This window comes from Struthio camelus, chromosome 17 (assembly GCF_040807025.1).
Source record: "Struthio camelus isolate bStrCam1 chromosome 17, bStrCam1.hap1, whole genome shotgun sequence".
NCBI classification, from domain to species: Eukaryota; Metazoa; Chordata; class Aves; order Struthioniformes; family Struthionidae; genus Struthio; species Struthio camelus.
This window is the reverse complement of record NC_090958.1, coordinates 8,864,859-8,882,341: the sequence shown is the minus strand read 5'-3', so window position 1 is coordinate 8,882,341 and position 17,483 is coordinate 8,864,859. Positions and strand designations below refer to the sequence as shown.

The following is a 17,483-nucleotide window of genomic DNA, read 5'->3' as shown; positions in this document are numbered from 1 at the left end:
TTTTGCTATTTGTAATTTTTATTTCATCTATAATTAAGAAGAAAACATGGCAACATCGGCAAATTGAAGGCATACATACTAAATACTCATACAGAATACATTATGGAGAAAGCAAATGCCCAGATCTCTAATGGTCCTTGCAAACTAAAAGCATATTGGTCCTCTAAAAGGTTTAGCTTAAAAATGTTTGCTGACCTTTTAAGTTCCAATGATGAACAGGTGGCGCCTTTCAAACCAGAAACAGGGTGAAGTCTAATTTGAACACACTTCCAAGTTTTCCTCAAACCAATTTTCTCAGATGCAACTGGGACTGAATGGTTTTTTTTTCCCTCCTTACATTTTAAATATGTAACCTGTTAGACCACCCTAAGTATTCAAGACTCAAACATTTATTGAAACATTTTCACTTTTATTAAGAACCTACATACACACACACTTAAATAAACGTGTGTGTATCAACTATTTGAAGGGGTTCTGTAAGAAAGGAAAAGTGCTTCTTGTATAGCTATTAGATCCATACAACTGCTGCTAGGTGAGTCTAACAGTCATGTTTTAAATGAGTATAAAACCAAAACAAACCAGAAAAGCCGGCTAGATGGGAAGAGCCATGGAAAATGAGCTTTAAACTAGCTATTTCAGAATATATTACTGGCTGTGGTGTCATTTCAAACAAGGTTAGTCCTTATCCAATATAGTGCTGTGATGTTAGATTGAGAGAGACATCCATAAAACTCTGTTTTCACGGAAGTCCAAAATTCACACTGTTCTGTCAGTTCTGCCTCACACCGGAACTGAAAGCACCCTCGTCCAAGAGTTAGAGGGTACCAATTAATGCCCTTCTGACTTTGATATGGAGAGTTGTCCAATATTAAATAGGATCACTGATTTATTTCATACACATTGAACAACTCTTCAATCATTACTGACCTAAACTGAACTGACGGTGCAGAGGCTCACTATCCCATATTCTGCTTAGTAGTTTTATACTTTCTTTCCATTAGATGACATAAAGAAAAGACTTTTTTCCAAAAAAACCCTTCAGATGATAAATATAAAAGTGCTACTTAAAAACAGTAAAATTGACCTTACTATACATGTAAAAGCAAAGGATTCTAACAAACTGAAATGTTGTAAGTTACAAGAACTTATTACTTGAGTGTACTATGCATCCTTGTGCCCTCTTTACTGAATTGATGCCCAAGTAATCCTCCTCACTGAACACATGCAGTAACTAGAAACCAGTAAAAGCCTCAAGAGAAATTTCAACAAGAGTAGAAGAATCTTCTTCTCATTTCTTGAAATAGAATTCAGAAAAAAAAATTCAACTATTCCATTATTGCAAATGCAGTCTACTGCTAAAATAAGTCTGTGAACTCCACGTTCCATGAACTGTGGAACTAAGACTGCCAATGGCTCCTTTGCAGCAGGAAAGGTCCACTGGGCTTTCAAACTACAATATAAATACACTACTTACATGCAACTAAAATAATACATATCACTAGAATGAAAACGCACATTATACATTGCTATGATGGAGCAGAGTAAGGTTTAAATCTCAGCTTCCCCGAACAACTTGTTCAATACTCTAGGACGCTATGCAAAATACAAAAGCCTTAGAAAAGTGCAACAAAACTAGCTTTATGACATTTTTCTTTCAGTTTCTATAAATACAATCTCTTAAAAATATTATTAAACAGAAGCGTACTTCCCAGTGGAGAATGGATGTGCCACATTTCAACTTTGAGTAAGTCATTTTGGCTAGACTGAACCCCCCTGAAAATAGGGGATTAAAATGAAAACAACCGTAATCACATCAGGCTGCTGTAATTTCCTGCAAGAAATTTACCTTACTGTTTTGCATCCACAAGTCTTGCTGGAACTGATGGGAATTTTATGTGCAATTCTGTGGCAGGCATTGCCTCAGAGTAAGGAATATTCCAATGAAAACATAAGCGTCAGTTGGAAAAAAAAATCATCTGATGTTCATAGTTATTACTGAAGTTTCAGCATGGGAAAATAATTTCTATTGGAGAAAGCTGAGTTATTTAACTTATGGAGGCCAAGACAGCGGCCTTGTCAAACCGAGTTCAAGGTGTTCTGTCCCAAAAAGCCAGCAAGCACAAATGCATAAGGAAAAAAAGACATTCATATCAACACTCAGGAAATCAGAACTATACAAAACTCGATCTTTTAAGTTATTCAGTATTAATTATCGAAAACATACTTGCTACATATTCCAGATGCTTAGCATATTGGCTTTGACAATTACAAAGTGTAGTTAAACACGGATGTTGAAATCACAGGGAATACAACAGAGAAAACTTAGATGAATGAATGATGGGAAATGTTCAGCAAGCCAGACAGTAGTTCAAAACCCATCCAGCCACTCCCTTTTGAGAGCAATAACATTAGTAGAGATATCTTTCTAAACAGGGACAATTAAATACAGTAAGAGCTGTCTAGCATCCTTAGCTTATCTAGAGAGTGGAGGATTGTAGGGCAAGAACACGGGACGGCTGTACTGGGGAGATGCAGGCAGTAGAGGAGCCATTGAACAGTCAAGCAGTTCTAACATATTTTACCCATCTCTGCGTACTGAATCTTGCGAGGGGCATGTTCACAACTCCTGCATTACTATCTTGCTTTAATAGCACTTCCTGCCGAATTGTTTCTCAAACTGGTTAATATTACTGACACGCTGTACTGATTACTGACATACGTGCACTCCTTTAAAGAAAGGAATTGCAGAAATAGGTCTCGGTAGAACAGTAGAACATAAAACAGAAATAAATATTTACTTGTCTATTACATCAAATCAAGGGAAGGATCATAAGACAACCTGTAGTTAAATCACTTTGCACACAAACACTACTATTTTAAAGTTCTCTTTCTCAGGCCACCTAGAGAATAATATTTCTCACAATAGGCAAAAAATGGCGTAAACGCATATTAACTGCATTCCCTTCCAGAAGGATTCTGCCCTCTGATAGCTCCTGCTCTGGATGCAGCCTGCAGTTCAGCTGTGACTCTATCAGCCGCAACAGGCAACTAGAAAGTAAAATCACCAGGTGAGTCATACGACTACAGCCATCCAGAGGGGTCAACTTTGGAAGGGATTGTCACAGATCACCAAAAAACCAGGCAGCATCCCAAGATGGCCATGAGCACAACACAGAAGAAACAAACACATCCAGAAGTCCTCCATACCTCCAGCTTCCCAAACAATCTCCTTTAAATCTGGACCATAGTTGTACAATGTGTACCTTGGCTGAAAACTGTACAGAAATTGAGAGAAATGAGTAACAGTAGTATTTTGGTCCTGCAAAAGATGCAACAGAATTCAAATGGTCAATTTTCTAGTCTGAAGGGTGGAATCAGGGAATTGAGATAATAGGTAAGAACTGAACTCTGAGATCATCAACCAAAACGAGACGCCAGTGAGAACTTTTTGTTTTTAAGGCAAATCTTCAGCAGTTTAAACCACTGTACTGGTGTGCATCACTATAGCAAGGGCCAAATTCATTTCTGCTTATGCATATAAACCGGAGTCTGACTGCAGCCAGTGGTATCGATATGAGTTTATACCAATACAGCAAAGCTGAGCTTATTTTGCTCTGGCAAGCTGAGAGACCCTTAGAGTATGACAATGGACTTTTCAGAAAAAAACGCTAACAGTGGAAATATTTCACAAAGCTAGAGAAAAATATTTATCAGAAATGATCTGATAAATCTTGAGGAACATATTTGATTGAAAAGAGGCAAAAAAGACTACTTTTAAAATTAGAATATACCGTAATTATTAAATGCCATATTCTGGATAGCCTATCCACAGGCACAACTTCAAAAGGGAAAATTTTGCTCACAGCTCTTCAGAGGCGTGAGCGTGAGAAGTCTTACAAGGGCCACTGAGATTCACAACACCAGAGCTACTGAATTCATGTTTCCATTTAAATATACAAGACACCTGAAAACTAAATAAGGTGTGATTCAGTCTGAGACACTTCACCTCTGTTGTTATACTTAGATATTCCACATCTAAACTTCTCTGACAGAATCTTCCTGAATAATCAAAATTAAATTATTCCTCCCATCCCTTCTCGTCGGTAAAGAAAACCCTGCAGTTGTTGGTTCAGTTCACTGCTGTTGATCTTGCATCAGCATGACAACTAGCCAAATCTAATAAACACCTGGCTCTACACTGACATCTCTGTAGTCTGTGGAATGTGTTTCAATTAACATGATCCAGAAGATTACACAGTTATATCGGCATCAGTATGTTTGACACCTACATTTTGCCCCCTCCCCCCAATTACAGCTGGCAATAAGTAACGCTGATAAACTATAGCGCAGACATTTGCAAGGCACATTATTAAAATGCAATAATAAAAACTGATGATAAAATATTTGGCCTTTGTTAGCACATTCAGAAATATTTTCTGGATTAGAAAAAGGAAAATCAGCAGAAATCGGAAAAAAAACTTGCACTTCATAAGCACAGAGTGACAGGCTCTTTCAGGATTAAGGAAGCGTAGAAACCGAGTAGTACAATATCCTCCATTTCCAAAAGGGCTACGGCTATTCTTCCACTTGAAAAAAAATAAATGCTGTTTGAACCTTTAGGAACACCGTGTTGTTGAGTGCAGCAGGGCATTATGTTTGTTTTAGATCTTCCATTGCTTCACTGCTTTCATTTTGACAGCAGTGCAGCATCTTATTTGTTCAGGCTCAGATATGTCGTTATAAAAAACAATCCTCCTTATGGAGCCCGACAATCCTTTACAGATACGACTTCAGTAGAAGTTTATCAGATAGGTCACACCAAGAAGCAGAATTCAGAGCTCCAGAGTTCAAATTAAGGTATTCCCCCCACTCCCCCCATATATAGTTACAAATAGCTGCTCTCTCTACAGACTAACAGCTCATCTTTTTAACTAAAAATAGCTGGAAAAGACTTTTTAACATGGCATACTGTTAATGTTATTTCAATTAAGGACTGATACAATATTCCACGTAAAGTTGACCATTGCGCACACAAAAAAAGCTTTAAACTCAAATTACATTAACAAAGCAGGTCATGAGTGAATTTAGACCAAGAACTGCTGTCTTTTACATTAGAAAAATATTTTCTTCAGTGCTAAGGCAGTAAGACAATCATAGATAAGGATGTCTGTTCAAAGGAAGAGCAGAGTTTTTAAGCACCAATGTGCAAAAATGGGAATTTAGTAATAAGAGATGAAATTTGAGACAGCAATAATTTATATTTTCAATAGGACTATTACTATAGTGACTGTATTTGAAGAAATGAAGTAAACAAAAATATTAGGAAAAAATGTACTGGTAAGGAAATTTTACTTCAGACTTTTATTAAAATCTGTCAATGAAGATTTTTCACTTGAAGCCTCTTTTTTGCAACAGTTGTCTTTAGATTATACTGGCTCTTCAAATGAGCCAATTAATCTGAGGGAGCTACTCTTAGGGATGTTCAACCAAAAGAATGGTAACAGTATACGAGATGCTTGCTCCGAAAATTTCTCCAAAGGCCCTCAGCATGGATTCAATAATTATTTAGCAACTTCTCATAATTCTCACAGGCACATTTTTACCGTATTCTTTCCATTACGGACATGTCAATGTAAGCATTATAATCCATAATTCTATATAATGCTAGTTGCTAGAAACATACTGAATTTTTACTCTTTACCCAGTCTGTGTTCTTCAGATTCTAGCTTTTTGGATTTGGCAATAATTGACTTAAATTTGTGCTTTTATACCACGATGAAGTTTTTTGCAGATGCCAAGCACCGCTGCACTCACTGGGTTAACCTCTATAACATTCAAACTGTCCTTAACAGTCCTAAAAGCACCACAGGAATGGCAGATTCATTTCGTTTATAACAGGGTACTGTGTTGAAAGAGCATGTGCTTATACAGAGCGGTTGTTACAGAACTCGCTTCTAAAATAGGCTTCTGGTTAGTATTAAGGAGGGATGCTCCATTGTGGCTTAAATGTTAACGAGTATTCGGGAAAATAAGAGGCAGAAGCAATGGTAGAGTGAAGTCTTCCCTTGATTTGACAAACAAGATTACAACAAACATTTTAATAGCTTATGACAAACTGCTAAAGGAAATCATTCTGAGCTGTTAACATTCTGCACAAGGCCCTGAAGTGCCAGGATGCATCAATTCAATGACAGCTAAGGCACTTACACGAACTCTTCTGCCCGAGAGTTGTTACACGAATTCAGGTGCATTCTAGGAAAATAAAAGTTGAGCAGACTAAAGTTTCTCAATTCCTTCCTTGTGACAACGAGTCTTTTCCACACAATATTGCAGACTATTGGGTGTATACACGTTACGCTTGTTCCTCCACAGTTCTTGTCCGAGAGCGTCTCACCTTCTGTCAGCCAGATGAGGATGTGCAAGATCAGTGAAAAACACACAGGAAACACAGCAAAGCTAGATTTTGAGACAAACTACTTCATTACTACATCTTATTGAAACTATCTTCTCTGAAGAGGAAATGCTATCCCAGTTCCAAAATTCTACCGCAGAAATTCATGGCGTACGCTCGTATTGCTGTAAAGTAAAGCCGGGGTGGCTGTGCACGCTACACAGGAAAGGAGGAAGAGGGGAAAGAACAAGCCATACAAGGGCAGATTATTGATTAATCTCTGCTATAATGGAAGCACAGGGAGGTTTTATGACAGATTCCTTTAAGTATACCGTACCCTGAAAACCAGGAGTCGTATGAGCTAGTCCTTACAATCCATAAGATAAAGTCGGGAGCCACGTCACTGTGACAGAGGTAGGCTTACAATGAAGCTTTGTAATGAAGAGTTCTTCTGTGCCAAATTCTTCGAGGTATTGAGAGCACTTTTCAGTCAAGTCGACATTATGGAATAAAAGCTTGTTTTCCTATAATATTGTGCACGTTTTAAAGGAGGGAAAAACAGCTATAAAGGCAGTAACTAAATCACCCCTAGGAATTCTACTGCATTTGGGGCGCAACATGTTGTGGGTAGAACACTCAGACTCTGTGGTATTGGGACACTTCAGAAAGTTCAGTATTATGATGCCACATTATCCTTTTCCTTCTCAAAGCTTTAGCTGTACATTCAGTCTCCTGTATACTAGACGTTCCACTCATCTCACTCTCTTAGGAAAGAGAGCTTCAGGAAGTCTGGCTAGAAAGGCAGTGCATAACAAGTCCAGGCTTTTTAGCTACATTGTTAATCCGAATAGCTTAACAACTTGGGTTATTCCAAGCAGCGTGGCAACAAGTTCTTGCTTTTAAACAGGTGTTTCCAGGCTTAGTAGCTGAAGCAACTTGAGGCAACCCAGGATCATGTCACTGAAGTTTGAGAGGACTCAAATGTTGCCAGTTTTCAGTGAAATGGAGATTAGCGTTTCAGTAAGATTTCCATCTGGTAGCTAGCGTTGGTTCTATCCCACAAGTCTGTTGGATTACTTGGGTTTCAGGTTTCAAAGTATTTGTAAATTGCTGTAACATACAGCATGACATTCTGCCAGTCTGGACGCTCAGTTCGCACCATTTCGTTGATGTCCTGTCACATAAAACAAATCGGTCAAACTTAGAAATGATAACCTTGTAAATAACATAGTAATGTTCTTGCAAATTCATAGTAGTGATAGATCTGTAAAGCTTCCACAGTTGAAAGCGTTAAGGAAAGAAAGCTCTGTTTTCTTCCATAGATCCTTACATTATCTGCAACATGCAAACAGCTATTTTTAGGATGTCTGTGTACAGTTATTCTGCTGATCTGAGACTGAACTGTCTAATATTAGTACATGCTTGAGTTGTGCCCCATCTAGTACAACTAGTAGTCAAGACCTTACTGTTTACATACCACACCACCAGCCTTGTAAGTCAATGAAATCTGCCTAGGGACTGTGAGTCACAGAATCAAGGCCTGGATATTAATTGAACTGAAAGCTGGAAATTTATATCAGGATATAGAGAGTCAAGCATCAATAAATGGTTGAATCTCATTTTAAAGTAGACTGCTGAACTTGAGATTATTTTAAAAAGTATTTTTTGAGTGAAGGGGCAAGGAGAAAGGAGGGTAGCTTTACTACCAGTTTGGGTACATTCAAGAGAGAAAATATGATCCGTTCACAGGTATTTCATACAGACATAACAGACTATTTGTGGATAAGCAGGGCAGACATACCATGATCTACCCATTTCAGCATATGTACAAAGGAAAAAAGAATGATGCAGTTTCCAAACATTTCTGTTTACTTTTAGAGTCTATTTCTTAAGCTTCTGGTTACAAGAACCTCTAGAACTCAAAAGGGAGAAAGCAATTTGTTGGAAATCTCCACATGAGAGTAGCTGAATACTTTCTTATTCAGGGAAGAAATAACTCTGTCTTACGTTACCACTACTGTTTTAAATACAGTGGCTTTCACACCTTTATTCACCCTTCAGAGCTTGCCCTCCACCCCTGCAATACAGGCAAGGAAAAAACACAAACAGAAAACACACTATATGCACTGTGTACGTACCTATGTAATACCACGGTATTTAGTACCAAATGGTACCATTGGTACTAAATCCTTAAGATGGATACAATTTCCACCGAGATTTAATTCTATTCAATTTGCCTTTGAGAATGTCTGTTAATTAGGTATCTTGCAAAATCAAAGGATAGACAGCAACCATTTAGACTACAGTCAACTTGCGTAAGAACCACTGCCATTATTCTCCACAATCTAGTTCTTACATCTGTTGTCCCTGACAAAGGCAATGCACTAATGCCCAACAGTTTCACTGCCATTGTGAGCAAATACAGTGATGGGTAAAGGCTCTGATAAGGATCAAGAAGAGTTATTTTTAGAAATGTCCAACTTCGTTGTACTATTAGATGCTAACTATGGCAGCTTTGTTAGAATTCAGGTTACCAAAGTATTACTTAAATATTGGCAATTTTAGCAGAAATTTCTGCAATTATTCATAAGGGGTTGGGATACTCCCAATTCCAGTTTCAGAAATCTTCCTTTCCCAGTAGATACTGTCACATTGAAAACGGCTAATTCCTTTAAACTGAAATTTGTACAAGAAAGCTTAACAAATAACTCAAAAATGTCTTTCAATTATTTACAACGATGACAAATTAGAAGCCTAAACTTAGAGTTAAAATCTTGTCTTTCACATTACACTGCAAAAGAGAATGATTTATACAGTTCTGTAATTTGCACCTCCAGAATTCCAACAAAACCAAAAAAAATTGAAAGTAGGTCAGAGACAGGATGCAATTCATCTGTACTTTTGAAGGCAGTGTCATATACCTCGTTCTCAAATTGTTCTCAAGCAAATACATTCCCTTTATTATTTTTCTTATGATACTGAAAAATGAGTTTTAGTGAATCTTCCTGTTTAAGAATTCATCTGCCATAGCCGAAGTTGATGACGAGAGCGGGTTTACAGTAGACGGACAGAGGTTAAGCATAGCAGCTGAGGTACTGGAGTATCTTATCATTTTCAGTCCAGTCTGACAGAGGCACAATAATCTCCAGATGAGCTAGCTCATCTGCCACTATTTTTAGGCATAAAGCATCAAAGCCTTCCAGTGGTACAAAATAGAATAATTTGATTTTTATAAATGGGACATAATTTGTTCAATGTGCATTTAAAACTTACCAGAGTAGATTTGATGCCAACACTTTCAGCTGCCTGAAAAGCCAAAGTGAAATTTCTTCTCTGCATGAGATGTAAAAACATGTTAGAATCCAAGGAAATATTATTTCAAACAAAAAAGTGGTGTTAAGAAAGTTTAAAGTAAAGCTGCTATTTTTGCTTCAAGTCTAGTGTATAATTTGGCCATATTCATTTAGATGAGCCACATGAATCAGTGTGCCCTAACAACACCCAAAACCTTATGGAAACCATTTATTAATTCCTCAATAAGGACATAATGCTGGGGAAAAAAAAGTATTAATGAAGAATATTGAGTTTTTTAATTGCCATAAAATAAATGATTTATTCTTAAAACCAGCAATAACTAATAAAAAATACTCCTAAAAAAATAAGAATACTTCATGAACATATACAAGAAGTGATCATTAATAACGCAGCTCCAGAGAACATACCAGTAAGTATTAATTAGAGTACACTAGAATACATAGAGATTATTCTTCACTCTTGACATCTTCTAATTTATTTTACACATATCACTTGGTAAGAGTAAAACGTTCACTGAACAATATGAGAAGGTATGATCAAAAAAAATCTTTGTAATATTGAAAGAGATGAACAAAATGTCACAAGATACAAGTTTGATGGATTTCAAGTTTTGAAATCTAAACGCTACTTCTTCCAAAACTTTAACTAAAAATCCTTCCCAACTGTTTGGGTTAAAAAAAAGTCTGAGCAGTTTTCCATGTCCGCCTGTTAAGTTTTTCTCATATCTGTTCCAAAGTTCTGGCTAGCCCAGTGATCTTATAGTAAAAGGTTATAGTAAGACTAGAACCAAGGCAGTTTACAGTGCTACAGTTACAATTCCTAGCAAGATTAAAAATAAACAAAAAAACCCACCCACCACCAAACTTAAATATGCAAGTTTGTTCATTCTTCTTTATAAACCCATATTACATAGTCTCTTAGTTCCAGGAATGAGATTTTTAATATTGTACCTTGTCCTGGCTGTTTAGTTCTTGATATGGAATATGGGCTGGGAGGTAAGTATGGAGGACTGCACAGAAAGCCAAGCCATCATTCCAGCTACTGCTGAAGTTTGTTATGTCGATATTCTTGAAGAGGGAAAAAAAAAAATTAAAGTTAAAATCGTAGTTTACTGTCAGTGCTTTTTTTTTTCCCCCACCGCTGAAGAAATCAGAGAAAGCGAACAGCCTAACACTAAAGCTCTTTGTATTAATTACAGCAGGTAGTTACTATGAAGCTCAACAGACGTACAGAGTATGTAGATATAAAATATAAACAAAGTTGTTCTAGAGAGGATGTTAAGAGTACAGATTTGGCACAACTGTATACACAAAGATATAAAAACATACACAAATTACAGAGTTGTATGCCAAGCTCTTTCTGAAACTGCTGAAGTAGACTAAGTGCTAATATCCTTGTTAATGTAAGATTTTACTTTTCTGTTTCTACTGAGTTAATATCCAGGCAAATTTCTAATTGATGAAGTATTTTCTCCTCTGAACAGGCCATTTTTGTACAGAAACTTATGCAAACAAGATCACAAACAAAAATTAACGTTTCAGTTGCAGATAAAGACATTCCAACAGATTTAACACCGACAGTGGCAGGGAATGAAGTCTTCTGGTTACAAGCGAAGAATGAAATCTGGCACTCTTGATCTTTTAGTTCCAGTAGGATACTCAGTGGCAGCAGTAAATGCATCTCCTTACTTCCCAAGACTGCATACAGAGTTACTGTAAAAAGAGTCAGCAGCCTTGCCCAAAAGAGTTATGAACAAGATGCCTCAGTAACCTTTTAAATTACTCTACACTTGGCTGTTGGCAGTCAAACAATGCTAAAGAGGCTAATGCATCTAAGTGGTAACAGTCAGTTTAAACTTTAATCGAGAACCAACCAGTAACAACAACAGCTTATCCTCTGAGACCTCTATGGAGAAATGTAAATATGCTTATATGTAACTCTCTTAACTGAGCATAAGTAGAAACTAATTGACTCCCCTACTCAGCTTTTTCAGTTTTAAAACAACAAGAGCTATAACCTCTAGGCACACAAGCACACAGGTCAGGCTTTCCCCGACAACAATTTAATAGCCATCACCTGTCTTTGACAAGATACCAAAACTAGTCATTCCTCTAGCACAAAAATCCACATGGAAGCCACATGCCAAACAGGTTGAGAACAAAGGCAGCTACTTCTTCTCAGACCAATGATTTGGATTACAAATGGAAAACAACTGCAAACCTTTCCAACCAGAGGAAAAGAATAAAACTAAACACAATTTCTAGAAGAATGTGAGGGAAATCTCTATTTCCTGCTCAGCTTCAGTGCTTTTTATACAAAGTCTACAGAAATGCAGGTTCGAACTATGGTGACGTAAGCGTACGTGCTTAGGCTCACAATGCTCCAAGCAGTGGTCTGAACCTTGCCTGCAGTCCCAGTGGCTGCTTGCAAACGGAAATGTCATTGTTGGAGACCCCCAGGCTGTGGGAACATGCTCTTCGCACAGCTTCCTCGAGCCCCAGGGGTGGGAAAGGGAAAAAAAAAAAAAGAAAAAGAAAAAAGAAAAAAAAAAGGAAAAAAGCTCTCTCTCCTTTCTCCTCAAAGGAGACAGGAAATTAGATTTAAACTAATGCTCGGTTAAAACTTTTTCAATGTTACTTAAATTAGACAAACAAATACAACACACAGTACCAGACTTTAGGGGGAAAAAAGGGGGAGGGAAGCTCAGATTGTTAAAACCAATAAATTCCCGCTGCTTGTGTCTTCATTACAAAGCTGCTTTTCAAAAAGAAGCAGCAATTACGCCCCTCCTTGTAATGAGTAATACCTAGGACTCTGCTTTCTGATCATATGTGTATCAATAAGATGGATAAACATAGGGAGAGGGGCTTTTCCTTGTTGCAGTCATCTGTGGCAACCTAGCTATAAAAATCAAATATGAAGGATTAGATCTCCTTTGCCACACAATCTACTGAGGGAGAACAACTCTGTCCTGGTTTTCACCCCTTGGCTAAAATAGTCTCCCTACTTCCAAGAGAGCCAAGTGATATGGGAAGGGATGCAGAACACACTATATTTACCATAGACCAGGAGTCACTGTACAAATAAAATAAAGTCTGTGAGCTCTGTGAAGCAAGGTACTATAAGTTTTTTTTCTTTCTTTTTTTTTTTTTTTTAAATACTGATGATCAGCAAACAAAGGAAATATAGAGTAAATATTTGCATGACAGATACTAGTCATAGCCCATCAACTGACGTACCCACCTTAGGCATTACAGCAAAGAACTGCAATGAGGATTCGGAAGGAAAATGAGGTTTTGTGGCTGGCTACAGGGAAACACTCTCCCAGGCTGCTCCACATAATGCAGAGGAAGCATAGGAGGATTTATTTGAAAATTTAAGACCTTGAGCTTGAACACCAGCAACATGGAAACACAGATGAAGTCTCAGTACTGAATGAGAGAGATGAAATGGTAATGATAGGTTGTACACAGCCTTCACAGTGAGAACAGCAGCTTATATTGGAAATGAGGGAACACAAAGAAAGGAGAAGCAGAAGAATATATAAAATACAGAAGAAGAATATACAAAACCGCTAAAACAATAAACTAAAAAAAGTGATCTTTGCAGCAGTATTCAGCATGGGTATCAACAGGCAAGAACAAATTCATCAAAATTAGAAAACAGAACACTGCAATTTTCATAGCTGTATACAAATATTCCCTCACCTCAGCATGAGAATGACACAGAAAACAGATAAGACAAAGTCCTGCTGAAAATTAAAACTGAAACTAAAGCAAGAGAAAATCATCTTCCCTTAAATATTATAGCTATGTAAACCTAAACCTTCACTTTAGATATTAGTAGAATGTTGAATTTTGACTATGAAATAAGCATAACAAAAAAAAGGACTATCTAAAACACGTTCACATACAATTTAGATTGGTTCTCAAAAAGAACTTGGAATACCCCTTTTCCCTAAAACTTTCTGTAGGGTCTAGCTTTTAGTACTAAGACAACAAGCAGAAAACAAATCCATCATCCAAGAATCTTAATGTACCCAGAGAAGCCAAATTAAATACAACGGAAGGAAACAATTAAAAGGGACTGGTTTCTGTTTCCAATTGCTCTGAGCATTATGAATGATGATTACCTCTCAGACTAAAAAAGTATAATAATGCTCAGACACTAAAAAACAAGCCTAAAAACTGGACAGTTTGTCATTTAAATTGAAAATTTAATTTTTTATGTAGGGCTTTGAGCACATAACTGGCACATTTAAATACAGCACTATTTTATTTCCCAAATGCTTTTAACTACTTGTGGCTTTTGAAAAAGCTTGGTCAGTATAATGAAATCAATCTTGCATTAAGCTCTTATTTCTCAAAGAATTGACGGTAAACAGAACATCAGCCTAAAATCTCTGACATAACTTCTTCTTTGTTACTGTTTTCATTAAGTAATTGGCTCTATTAAGAGAATTCTTCTGCTGCAATCTAATCTGGAATTTTTCTTCAAGCCATTTCAGACTACATAGTATTAAAGCAACTGAAGGCCATACTTTCAGATGAATTGTCAAATGAGGAATAAGCCTTTCTAGAGATAGGTAAACTAGGACATTTATCATTCCTTACTTATTCACATTCAACACTTACAACGGGAATGAAATCACCTCTAGTGCTGGGGGGAAATTTTCATAAAAAAAAAAAAAAAAAGCTAAGAAATAGGCTGCTGTTATAAAAAGCTCTGTGGAAAACGCTTACCAAGTGGAAACGAAAAAGAGAGTTATAAATTTGTAAGTCTTTTCTAGAGACAGGGCATGAGAGAGAATATAACATTTTACATATGAAATAGGCCAAATTCGATAGTCCCTGACACGTAAGGGATGGGGGGAGATTCTAGGGGAACATGCTGGGGGATCCACATCCAGTTACATTTCAAGCAGGACTCAAGTTCTTGCTGAACTGCAAAGAGCTAAGTAGCAGCAGGCGTGCCAAAATGAGTACTGTCTTGTGCTCGCACACAAAAAAGGGGTATGAACATTCTTCCTGAAACAAGGGTGAAATGTGATAGGCATAAAATGATCCATCAGCTTAGGGTGAAATTCTATAGTGGTTAAATCATAAGTGAACTGGATTTGAACATGAGTCAGCGACGCACCCTTACAGCAGGGAAAGCAAACCATGTTCGAGCTGCGTCAGTACCAGTAAAGCCAGCAGATCAAGGGATGGGATTATTCTACTCTGCTGGGCTCCTGTTAGGCCGCACCTAGAACGTGGTATCCAGTTTTGTCCCCTTCCAGTTCAAAGACAGCCACTGAAAAATTGAAGAGAGTCCAGCAGTGTGTTACCAAGATGATTAGAGGATTGGAGAACGTGACTAATGGAAGTTGAAAGAACTGGATTGTTTCAACCTTAAAGGTGGCTCTGGAGAGATCTAATCAGAGTTTTCCAGTATCTAAAAGGCAATTACAGAGAAAACTGCAGTACTCCTTCACATGGATGCACAACATAAGGTGAGGCTGGATGGTTTTCAGAGGTCCCTTCCAAACTAGATTATTCTAAGAGTTTACAATCTAAAATATTTTACCACCAGTGTAGGGCTAATTCTGAAATTGTTTCTTCCTATTGCTTCTTGCATTCTAAATTAATACAGAATCTTCTGTAATCAGAGAAAATACTGTTTTGTTTTTTTTTTTTTTTTTAAAACACAAGAGAGTGATCTTAACTATTAGACTCAGTGATCCATTGTTTCCAGCTAAAACTTATGGTAAACTATGGTTTACCATGGTTTCTAACTTGCAGTTACAAACTAAGAACAAAATTTGCTTAACTATTCCTTCAGTGGACATATTCACAGCTGTCTTCAATCTCCCTGAACTGTGTGCGTTACAGTTTGAGCCGAGGAACATATTGCATAGCACAGCAGGGGCTATTTCTGCAGCCCCTGCTCTGCACTAGCAGGAGAGGTTCCCACATCCTAACAGAACTTGGCTCACAAATGAGTTAGGACATGAAGAAAATAAAACAAAAACATGTGTCTATGTCTCTGTTGTATTAGTTAATGATAAATGGGCTGAGAAAGCAAAAGCATTAATATGATCCTGTACTACACTATGTTAAACTATTAAAAAAAAGACTTGAGGTTTAAGTTTTGAGATTTCAGAAATGTATTATTAAAAAGTTTTTTAAAAAGGCATGAAAAAAGAAGACAGAATCCATACAAAATTAGAAAGGTAAACTCAAAAATAACTCCTGCCTTTTGGTTTTGGAGAGATTTTCTGGAGTATGTTTATCCTACAATCTTTCTATTGTATTAGAGCCAGCATCAGCAATCCTTCTGTAGGTAAAGGGGAACAACATCATTCGAGACTGGCAAGTGATACAACCTAGTCCTCCTACCTTAAAGAGAAAAAGATGGAAGAAACAAAAAAGGGAATGCCGATTCTGTTCCTGGTAACACTTCCACTTACAAAACTTGCTACTGGAGACAGACAGTGACTTAACAGTCACTGAGCTCTAGCAAAACTGCACACCTCTACTTACAGGCTCAGAGCAGTGTTTTGAGTGACACAGCTTTGCTCAGCTACACGTTCCAGGTATGGTACGAGACTTGATAGAAGCTGTGATGGTATCAGCTGAGTTCTGCCTTCTCTTTCATTTTGATCTCTCTCTCTCTCAGATAGGGTTGGCTCTTCCACTGGGGAAACTGAGGTCTTTTTTCACGAACCACACTGTACCGAAGACTTCAGAAAAGACTTTTTGACCTGTGCCTGACAAAGGAAAGCACATGCTGCTACTGCAATTTTCCCTTGAGCTGTCTTTAGCCTAGATCATCACGTCTCACGGTATAAGTCTCAGTCCATGTGTGAAATTCAGATTAGGCCGGAGCGGCTCTTGTGTTTGGGACAGTTGGTTCCACCCCCACCGGATGGATTCTTGTAAAGCACAACTCCTGTTGGAGAAAAGGCAGCAATGCCACAGCCCAGCAGTCTGACCAGCCATGTATTCCTCTCTGTGCTTCCACCTGCACTTCTTACCAACGCCACAGCACAGCACACTATCCATCTGCTGGAAGCCAAATCTTCAAGACTTTTCCTTCTCCTTTTATGTGGTGTTACTCAAAACAGGAATTGCTTCTAATACAAGCACTAGATTCAGCTTGTCACCCAGCTTATTTGAGGCTCCAGTTAGCAAAAGCCTAATGCTGAATCTTGAGGAAAAGACTAGGACGTGCAAATTACTGATAACTTCCCAAATTTGTTTGCTGAACCTAGCGCCACGTTCTGACAAAGGCAACTTTCTTGCAATCAGTGCAAACTGCTACCCACGCCCCACCGAATCAGGATGCAGGATTCCCAAAGCCTGGATTAAAATTAACACTGTTGGGATTTTTGGCAGTAGGTGAGAAAGTGAAAGTATTTCTGGAATAGACTTAACAGCAGCCCCAACTACTGCCTCTTCTTTCTCAGCTGCTGAGAAGGTGGCAGTAAATGGCAAATATAAGCTATCAAGTGTTAAAATATCAAGTGTTCACGTTTCATTCCATACCAAAGACATGTTATTTTTCAGTATTAGCCAAAAATAAAAACACACATAAAAGGAGCAGCCGTTCTCAAGAAAGAAAGAAAAAAAAAACACAAAACCCCTCACACATTTAAAGCACTTACAGAGATACAGACAGCTTCATAATTTGTTCTAAATTTTGTCATAATTAAGTCTAACAAGTTGACATTACTCTTATATCAGAATCCAATCCAAACAGAAAAAGGAAGTATGGCCTTCCTTGACTCAACAAT

At 37.6% G+C, this 17,483-nt stretch overlaps 1 protein-coding gene across 6 annotated transcripts in view; it reads right to left on the bottom strand.

Moving 5' to 3' along the window:
* The window catches only part of SPECC1L (sperm antigen with calponin homology and coiled-coil domains 1 like), a 75,823-nt gene continuing 58,340 nt past the window's right edge, over window positions 1-17,483 (bottom strand). For all 6 annotated transcript variants that reach the window (XM_068910950.1, XM_068910951.1, XM_068910952.1 and 3 more), the window contains 3 exons: window positions 10,657-10,773; window positions 9,665-9,724; window positions 1-7,565 (listed from right to left, as the gene is read on the bottom strand). In XM_068910950.1, the coding sequence (XP_068767051.1) occupies window positions 7,476-7,565; window positions 9,665-9,724; window positions 10,657-10,773 (267 nt within the window). In that variant the 3' untranslated portion in view covers window positions 1-7,475. The remainder of the gene's footprint in view (window positions 7,566-9,664; window positions 9,725-10,656; window positions 10,774-17,483) is intronic.